This window comes from Alosa sapidissima, chromosome 18 (genome assembly GCF_018492685.1).
Source record: "Alosa sapidissima isolate fAloSap1 chromosome 18, fAloSap1.pri, whole genome shotgun sequence".
In the NCBI taxonomy this organism is placed as follows: domain Eukaryota; kingdom Metazoa; phylum Chordata; class Actinopteri; order Clupeiformes; family Clupeidae; genus Alosa; species Alosa sapidissima.
The window spans coordinates 5,032,481-5,042,480 of NC_055974.1; the positions used below are offsets into that span (position 1 = coordinate 5,032,481).

Here is a 10,000-nt window from a genome sequence, read left to right on the forward strand (position 1 = left end):
CTGTTTGGTTATCCCTGTACATTTGAAAACTGATGTCCTTGAGGTATAAACTCCACAAGACCATTCAAGATTTGCTAATGTTAGAAATATATTTTTTAAATAATAGGCCTAGTAGCAGATAAAATAAATACATAAAATACGTAAATAACTAGAAGTGGAACAGGGACTGCTGGCCAGTTTCTGTTTTCCCCTTCAGCAAGGGTCAGGGGTCGCGTAAGCCTTTGAAGCCGCAAAAGCCTTCCGCTGGGAGCCACATATCTCTCCCTCTCTCCTGCTCTTAATCCACCACTTAGAGAGCAATTAAAAGTTTAGTCAGGTCTTTAGGAGGGGGAGCGGGGGGGGGGGTGGGGGGGGGGCTGAGAGACGAGAGCGAGAGAGACTAACAATGTGTGATCTTTTCCTGGGGGGACCTGTTTTTTTTTTTTTTTTTTTTTAATGCTTGCTGGTATTTTAATGAAGCCACTGTGCAGGACATTTGCTGCATATCATCCCAGTACTGAAAGAGAGGGAGAGAGAGAGACAGAGATGAAAAGATAGAGAGAGGAGAAAGAAAGAGAGACAACAAGTTGGTTGTCCATTTCAGTCTGGTTGAGTGGCCTGTCAGACTTCTGCTACATTCCCTTCCACTCCCTCCTGGGAACAATCTATTTGAAACCAGGGCAAGAGGTTGGCCTCTTCCTTTCTTTCCTGTCCCCTCCTTCCTCCCTCTCTCCCTCCCTCTTCCTCCTCTCTGACCTGTCCTCTCTTCTCCTCCTCCTCCTCCTTTCCTACCTTGCATGCGCCACCCCAGACTCAACATCTCCATGCCAGGCTTCTTCTGGGGCTTTGCCTTCATGAGGATATCGGTGGTCTCTGCCAAGGCCCATTTTTTTTATTTATTTCACTTCCAAAACGAGGGCTATTAAGGGGTCAGCAGACTCCCTGAGGTGGAGGAGGATAGAGAACAACAGGCGAGGAATTAATGTCCATGTTCCTCCGCCCTGCACTGACAGATCATAAAACACAACTCTGTTATCTTAAATAACACCGGGTACCTATTGCTTCAATCCAGGGGAAAGTGTTGTGTGTGTGTGGTGTGTGTGTGGGGGGGGGGGGGGGGGTAGGGTTTAGGGAAACAAAGAGAAGAATGTGTGAGGGAGGTAATGATGGAGACATATTTGTTTCATCTACAAAGAGGTGGATGATGGGCGATATGGCACCCAGGGGGGCGAGGATCGGATGGAGAGTGTGAATGGAGACTGATTGCAGAACAAGAGGAGCGAGATGAGGGCCTTTTTCCCTCCTCACTCTCGCTAATCGGCTCTGATGACTAACGAGCCGAGATAGGGGCCGAAGAGGCTACTCCGACTAGTTTTTGCCGAACATCTGCTGTGTTTTGACAACATGCGCGCCGGAGTTTCTTTTAACCCCCCACTCTCCCCACGCCTAAGTAAATGTGGCGGAACCACAGAGCGATGCTGTATTGTAGTCGAAGCACGTCACGGGAGAGGAGCGCCACAGACGATCAGACCGGGGAACGGCGGTTTCCGTGGACAGGTGATGGATCTACACCTGACTGCTCTCCCTAAAAAGAAAGGGGGATGTCTTTTGTTCAAAAGCACTGGACTGGAGAAGCAAGGAAAAAGGGAAAAGGGAAAGAAAACACTCTTTGAACATGGATTTCAGAGGCCTGGCCTGGAGAATGAAATGCACAGATTGTGTCTCCCGCTCCATCCATCCATCCAACCCCTGCCCCTGCTCTCTCTCTCTCTCTCTCTCTCTCTCCTCTCTCTCTCTCTCTCTCTCTCTCTCTCTCTCTCTCTCTCTCTCTCTCTCTCGTTCCATCCATCCAACCCCTGTCCCTGCTCTCTCTCTCTCTCTCTCTCTCCCCGCTCCATCCATCCAACCCTGTCCCTGCTCTCTCTCTCTCTCTCTCTCTCTCTCTCTGTTTCTCTCTCTCTCTCTCTCTCTCTTCTCTCTCTCTCCCGCTCCATCCATCCAACCCCCACCCCTGCACTCTCTCTCTCCATGTCTTTGTCTCTGCTTCTTATCTTTCCCCTTTCTTGCTTGAGTGCTCCCCTTTCCTCCTCCATTCTTGTTTGAAAGTCAGTTATTGTTACAAAGCCTTGCTCACTGCTGGCCAGGAGTGGTCGAGTCCTGCTAGAGGTATTTGGCCTCGGCCCCATTCCCCCCCCCCCCCCCCCCCCCCCCCCCACCTCCACCTCCACCTCCACCTCCACCCTCCTCACCCCCGCGCCTCTGCTGCAAAGCCTCTCCCAGATGGAGACCCTCAGCTTTGGTATGTAGAAGGGGGGTGAGTTGGGGGGGGAGTTTGCGGTGGTGGTAGTTAATGAACCCTGACGGGTCGGCCGATCCCCTTAGACCAGCCCGACACCTGAGCCTCCCTCAGCTGCGGGCGAAGGCAAACTTACCCCCCCCTCCCTGCTCACCCCCACATCCTGAACCTGGAGGGTCTGCTGAGGGACCCACACATCAACCCCCGACCACCACCTCCACCACCACTTTCCCCTCCTCTCCCCTCCCCTCCATCTCAGAACAGGGCCCCAGCCACCAGGAAGGCTGTGCAATAAAGTGAGCCTGCAACACCCCCCTCCCTGTACTCTCTTAAGAAAAAAAGCACATGTTTGAAAGTGTGTATGTTTTGGCTTCGCTCCTCGATGAGTGCTGTTAACTCGTTTCGTGTGTGATCGTGGAGACTGCGGGTTTTCCGTGTGTTGTCAGCGGGGGTGTAGAGCTATGATGTATGCTTCAAAACAGCATATGTCTGCTAGTATCTGTGTCCTGCAGTGCTTCAGGTTGTTTCTTCGCTCTCCTATAGAGCTATGTATAGATTTCACCTTTCCACTGCATTTCAAACCCACACGTGTGAGCCTTAGCTTCAAGGCATTGCTATGGCAATTAGCCACATTAGAACATGCTCTGTAAAAAAGCCTACCTTACTCCAGTGATAAGCATACTCAGATACCAGAGTTCACTCACACACACACACACACACACACACACACACACACACACACACACACACACACACACACACACACACAGACACACACAGACACAGACACACACACACACACACACACACACACACACACACACACACTGACACATACAGTACTGTACACACACACACACACACACACACACACACACACACACCACACACACAACACACACACACACACACACACACACACACACACACACACAGAGACACACACACACACTCAAACAAATACAATGAAAGGCAACATTGTTTCTGTATGTTGGGAGGACACTGGTGTCACCTTACTCTTCTTCGTTAAACTTAGCAGTCTAAATGCTGAACACTGATTGGCCAGGATCAGGTCTGCCAAATTACCCAAGTCCCAGTAAGACCCCCATTAAGTACTGAAGACAGACAGTGAAGTGCAAGATAACATTCTCAGACTAAGCTCCCTCATTGTCAGTCTGTCTCCCTAGCTTTCTTTTACTCTCTGTTTGTCTTCATCTCTGATGTTCTCTCTCTTCTCTCTCTCTCTCTCCTTCATCCCATGGTGCCTTTGCTCTATGGTTGGTTGCTATTGCACACACTGGGGCTTTTCTGCTGTTTGTGCTTACCTTCCTCCACCAAATCAGCAGAGTGTAATTAACCTTACCGGGTCAGTGGCATGGGGCCTCAATGCAGCCGGTGCTTGAGGCCTGGACATACCACACACACACACACACACACACACACACACACACACACACACACACACACACACCACACACACACACAGGGAGAGACACAGACACATACACAGACATACAGACACACACAGATACAGACACACACACGCACACACACACACACACACACAAAAGGCCCTTTAGTCAAAGCTTATGTAGAGGTTTCATGGTGGCTGCAAATGAGTTTCAGTTTGTTTATGTCATGGTCACAGTCATGAAGTTAATTAATGTGTCTGTGTGTTTGTGTGTGCACCTTTGAAATGTAAAAGCCCAGGCAAGGCAGGTGCCCTACACACACACACACACACACACACACACACACACAATCAAATTCATCTGGCCTATTGAATATCCTTTCACTGGGCTCACTGAAGTGTGACAGAAAGCCAGGGACACCATATTGACTGAGACTTGCTTCTCCGTTGCAACAGGCTACTGGATTATTGCCCGCTTTCGCATGACTTGCCGCTAGTTGCAAGGCCAGTATCCCAAACCCAGAATAATGTTTATTGTTTGGCTGACCCGTAACCACTGCCCAAATAGCCTCAGAAACCAGACTCGACAAGCGCTCAGCCCGGACCAATTAAGAGCGAACGGGAATCAAATCGAAGCGAGTCAACGTTATGTCTCAGAGCAGCCAGACTGACAGGGCCGTGATTGGGTCCAGGAACAGAGGCCATGTGGTTCTGCTTAAGGGTGGAGCAAGACTGTTGCTGCAGATTGGGAGGCCCCGGTGAAAAGCCACCACAAGCCAAACCTGCAGCCATTTAGAAAAAAAAAGAGGCGCTCATTTGCTGAAATGGCTGTAACATTCAATCAGCCATGCTTGTCATAGCTCAGCTCTCAATCATTCGTTCAGCAAGGAAACTCAGGCAGGCAGGGAGAGAGTGAGCAATGGAGAGGGAGAGAGAGAGAGAGAGAGAGAGAGAGAGAGAGAGAGAGAGAGAGAGAGAGAGAAAGAAAGAAAGAAAGAGAGAGAGAGCAATGTAACGGCAATCTGGAACAGATAAACATTTTTTAGGTAATATGAAGAAGAAAAAAAACTAAAGTGATTTTGAATGGAAATGAAATCCACATTTTCCAAGCACGTCTGTTCATGGTTTGGGAAGGGGATGGGGCGTTTAGCGCGTGGTTTTGGCCCTACCCACAGGGTGACTGTCTGTGGGGACAAGCTGGTTTGGGTGTCAGTGATGGTGCTGAACTGTTTATTGGAGTTTGATGAAATCATTCACTCCTAAAATTGGGCAAGGGTGCAAACTCAAATCTTGTCACTCAAGCATACATGTGTGTGAGGGAGAGAGAGAGAGAGAGAGTGTGTGTGTGTGTGTGTGTGTGTGTGTAGGAAGGGGAGGGGGGGTACAAGAGAGAAAATGGAGAACCGTGCATGGAGATATTTCATGGCCACCAGTTTATTTTCAAAAGGTTTTTACCGTGAATCTGTTGAGAGGTCCTTTATACTGATATGACAAATGTGTGTTTGGTGTCTGTGGGTAGGGGGTGAGAGAGAGAGAAAGAGAGAGAGAGAGAGAGAAAGACTTCATCTTTCTTGGCATTTCAAAAAGGAATAAAAAGAAAAGGGAAAGAAGCATGTGGAAGGCCCCATCTATTTCTGTCAAATCTATGCACGGAGGAAAGATGGTCGTGGAAATGAGTCACTGTTAAATGTCATTACTCTCCCTCTCTCAGGTTCATCTGTGCTGGCCTCCTATGCTCACTACAAACAAATTGATCTGTTTTCCCTCTTTTTTAGGTATGTTTATTGGCTTTTAACTGAAAGGCATTTAGGTATGTTTATTGCTTTTAACTGAAAGGCATTTAGGTATGTTTATTGCTTTTAACTGAAAGGCATTTAGGTATGTTTATGGCTTTGCCCACTTCATTCGGCTAATTTTTCTTCATCGACTCAAATTTCACTCTCGTCACCTCAGTCTCTGCCCACCATCACCGTATATTCAATTAACAGCTGTCATCTCATTTATAGACAAGGAGAAATAGTGTAGGCACATTGGCCCCTAGTGTACCATGTCTCCTATCTCTGCCTCATCTAAAGTTTGTATTCATTTGTGAACAATTTGAAACTTCATTTAAGTTGAGTGCATTTTATTTGCCTCAACTCAGCCATGTTTCTTTGGAGGGAAGAGACATTATGGTCCTGGGATATTGGTTTGATATCCGAACATTGTTTAATTTGTTACCCGCCAAAAAAAGGGAAAAAAAATAATAAATTACATATATATATATATAAATTAAAAAAGACATTAGCCATCTCCAGGGTTCTCTTTTAAATTATGCAAAATGTTGGACTATCCGAGTGAAATTTTCGATGAATATTTATTTCAGTTCACTTGTGGAGTGTAGATTGTAATTACATGGAAACATGATTTATTGCCAAGATTGCAGCCGTATTAGCTGCAAATGAATAAACAACAAGGGGAAAAGGGATTGAAATGGAGAAATTAAAAAATGTACTGCAGCAGCAGTATTAGCAGGCTGTGTTGGGTGGCTGCATCTTATGAAAAACCTCTGAGGTTATTTGTGTTGTAATTATTACTTTTTTCTGTCTTTAAAGATCTGAGGTGAAACATTGGGCCTTGCATCTGTGTCAAGAAAAGCTAGCAATGCTAATAAATTGGCTTTCTCTCTAAAGATTATTTACACATCACTTACAGCAGTCTCAGACAACCACAGGGAAAAAAAAAAGTTCCCATAATTCTTCATGGGGCCAGGGAACGCCCGCAATATGAAACAGACAAATTTCAAGGTTCCTCCAGTCAAGTCAAATTAAGGCAGCCATTTGCACTAATGATGGGCAACGGCATGCTCTGTCAGAAGTAAAGAATGGTGCACTGTGGAAAATGGAGGGGGCGAGAGATGAGGGGAGAAAAAGCACGGTGAGTTATGTGACAGCATTCAGTCTAATAAGTCAACCACGAGAGGAAGAGATAGAGAGAGACAGAGAGAGAAATAAAGGGAGAGAGAGAGATGAGGGGAGGGCAAGACATGGACATACTGTACAGTTGAGGTCTAATTAATTAATCAGATCAACCAATTCGTTACACACTTTATTTGCCTAATGGCTGATCCATGTGTTCATTTATAGTGGCCTACACAAGGTGTGTGTGTGTGTGTGTGTGTGTGTGTGTGTGTGTGTGTGTGTGTGTGTGTGTGTGTGTGTGTGTGTGTGTGTGTGTGTGTGTGTGAAAGGGAGAGAGAGAGAGGGGAGACAGAAATAATGGTCTGATGGCATGGCTTGTTGAGGGGCCTGTTTATCCCTCTGTGGTTAGGCAGGCCTCAAAATGAATTACCTTTTCAGTCAGCCCTGACCACATGGACAATACACACACACACACACACACACACACACACACACACACACCTAATCATGCATTAACTCAGTCTCCTATGCTGGCTTATTTGTATTTGCATGGATTCTGAAAAATCTCCTATCCGTATGAGCCCATTTGTAGTTCTGACCAGACCCAGTGGGCATCGTTTGGAGCTTGGTGAGGGAAAAGGAAAGTGTTCTAAGCAACAACTCATAGATCACTTTCTTTTCAGCAGGTCTCGTTAAAAATGATTGAATATGTATTGTGTGGTTGTGAGTGGGTCTGTGTGTGTGTATGTGTGTGTGTGTGGTGTGCGCGTGAGAATCTCTCTCTCTCTCTCTCTCTCTCTCTCTCTCTCTCTCTCTCTCCCTCTCTCTCAATGTGTGTGTGTGTGTGTGTGTGCGTGAGAATCTCTCTCTCTCTCTCTGTCTCTCTCTCTCCCTCTCTCTCAATATGGGTGTGTGTGTGTGCGTGAGAATCTCTCTCTCTCTCTCTCTCTCTTAATATGTGTGTGTGTGTGTGTGTGTTTGTGTGTGTTTGTGTGTGTGTGTGTGTGTGTGCGTGAGAATCTCTCTCTCTCTCTCTCTCTCTCCCTCCCTCTCTCTCAATATGTGTGTGTGTGTGTGTGTGTGTGTGTGTGTGTGTCTGGATTATGTTGTACTTTTGTTGTTTTCATCTTTGCCATCACCAGTCACATTAAGTAGAGTTGTAGTTTAATCATGGAAGCACAATGCTCGTTAAGTTTTCCGAATGTAATATCCGACAAACAGGTTAAGTTTTGCGGCCTGTTTGATATTGACTCAGGGAAACAAAGGGAAACATTCACTCTCTCTCTCAGACACACACACACACACACACACACACACACACACACACACACACACACACACACACACACACACACACACAGGTGCGCAACAGCCCTCTGATTCCTGTCAAGTAAAGGGCACAGTAACATAGAGGCCATTTCTCCATGACAAGGCAACAGCCATGTTTTTAGGAGCTTGTTTTGACTATAGCTCATTTTAGTGCGAGCAATACAGCGGTCACAGTTTTGTACCCAAGGGTTCTCCATGAGGGGTAGCCAGACGCAGGCCAAATAGAAGGAGCAAACTCGTGGAAGGGAGCCAAAGGGTTCTATTTTTTTAACTGGTTAGAGCTAGTATTCAATCGTGCGGGGTACACACACACACACACACACGCACGCGCGCACGCACGCACGCACGCACGCACGCACGCACACACGCACACACGCACACACGCACACACTGTGGAACTTCTTTTGCGGTTTTAGTGCTTTGTCATCTCTTTCTCTCTCTCCTTTTTAATATACAATAGATATATCATTTGAATCAGGAGTTGTACTCCAGCAGATGTGACTCAGCTCGACTCGCTCTCCAGCATTTTTCTTTTTTTATTTCCGATCATTTTTATTTCATGGACAGACGGAGACTGCCGCAGCGGCAGCAGAAGGCTGGGCATGTGAATGGCTGGACAGGGACACACACACACACACACACACACACACACACACACACACACATTGCCATGCTGAAATTGAAGTCAGACGAGTGGCGTGTGCCAAAGTGGACGCATGCTTTGTTTTCTAGCAAAAAAAGAAGCACATGAGAGATCAGTGTGTCTGTGCATGTGTCGGCCATATCGCTGGGTTTGTGTGGTAGCAGATGGGTGAGCATGTGATTCTTATCCAGAAATCTTGATGAAGGGAAAGGTGTATTCGTTTTTGGTCATGATGTTCATATTGGTAGTATTGGTAGTATTGCACATTTGTTTCTTTGTGTGTGTGTGTGTGTGTGTGTGTGTGTGTCTCTCTTTTGATCCCTTCTGGCCTTGTTTTGGCCTCTGTTGTTTTGGAAGTAAACCACATAGACCTTGAACTCAGTTTCCCAGCATCCTGTCACAGATCAGACTGCTTCTCGACAAGTTTGTAGTTTTTCTCTCTCACATCACATCTCTGAAGGCCTTGAGTGCCACGCCCTTTTGTCTCTGCTATTTCCCGCACTTCTCTTATTTTCTCAGTTGAACCCATCTTGTACATGCCTGCAAAGACTGACTTCTCAAGAGTCTTTAAGATTCAGTTGTTTATGAACTACCATCCTTGTCCAATTGAATGGAGGGCCTCCAGATCATCGGCAGCACTAGTCAACTGCAGCCCCACCCCCCACCCACCCCCCAGACCACACCCCTCTCCCATCCATCCAACCACCCACTCTCTCACTCACACACTCACCCACTCTCTCACTCACACACTCACCCACTCACTCACTCACTCACTCAAATCCTCCCTACATTCTCCCTAGCCAGAGTCAGCCTTTTTTCCCCCTTCTTTTCCTTGAAGCCAACACCACACGCTACCAACTGCTATCCGCAATCAAAATCCACAACATAATCCCCCACAACATAATCCCCCCCCCCCCATCCCAAAAAAAGCAAAACCCAGTCCAGTGCAGTGACCCCCGGCAATCTCTTCTCTTGTAGCCGTTCCGCCGGGTGACCTTCTCGGTGGTGAGCCAGCCCCAGGACCCCCACCACCAGGGATCGCTGCAGAGCTGCTACGACAGCGGGCTGGACGAGTCGGAGACACCCAGCAGCAAGAGCTCCTCGGGCCCCCGGCTGGGAGCCTTGCCCCTACCAGAGGACAGCTACGAGAGGACCACGCCGGACGGGAGTGTCGGTGAGGCAGAGCACATGGAAAATGGTAGGGGCAAAGACACAAAAAAAAGATTAAAATCCCCCAAAATAAAGAACAGCAAAAAAAAGGAAGAAATAGAGCCAGGTCCTTAAATAATGATAATAAAAATAATCAAAAAGATCGGAAAAAGTTGACTAGACAAACCAAATGTTATGACTAAAGAAAGAAAAAAAAGCATGCAGGCAAAGAAACATTTGAAGGTGTATTTGATCGAGACGTTTTCCCGTGATAGATGTACTTCTTTCACACA

The 10,000-nt window shown here is 46.9% G+C and overlaps 1 protein-coding gene across 6 annotated transcripts in view; it reads left to right on the plus strand.

Annotated features, from left to right (window-relative positions):
- The window catches only part of pcdh7b (protocadherin 7b), a 127,943-nt gene that overhangs the window by 43,077 nt on the left and 74,866 nt on the right, over positions 1–10,000 (plus strand). For 4 of the 6 annotated variants that reach the window (XM_042070181.1, XM_042070183.1, XM_042070184.1 and 1 more), the window contains exon 2: positions 9,537–9,756. The exons of 1 other annotated variant lie outside the window; for it this stretch is intronic. In XM_042070181.1, coding sequence (XP_041926115.1) covers positions 9,537–9,756 — 220 coding nt within the window. The remainder of the gene's footprint in view (positions 1–9,536; positions 9,757–10,000) is intronic. One more of the 6 variants, XM_042070182.1, reaches the window with a different exon arrangement.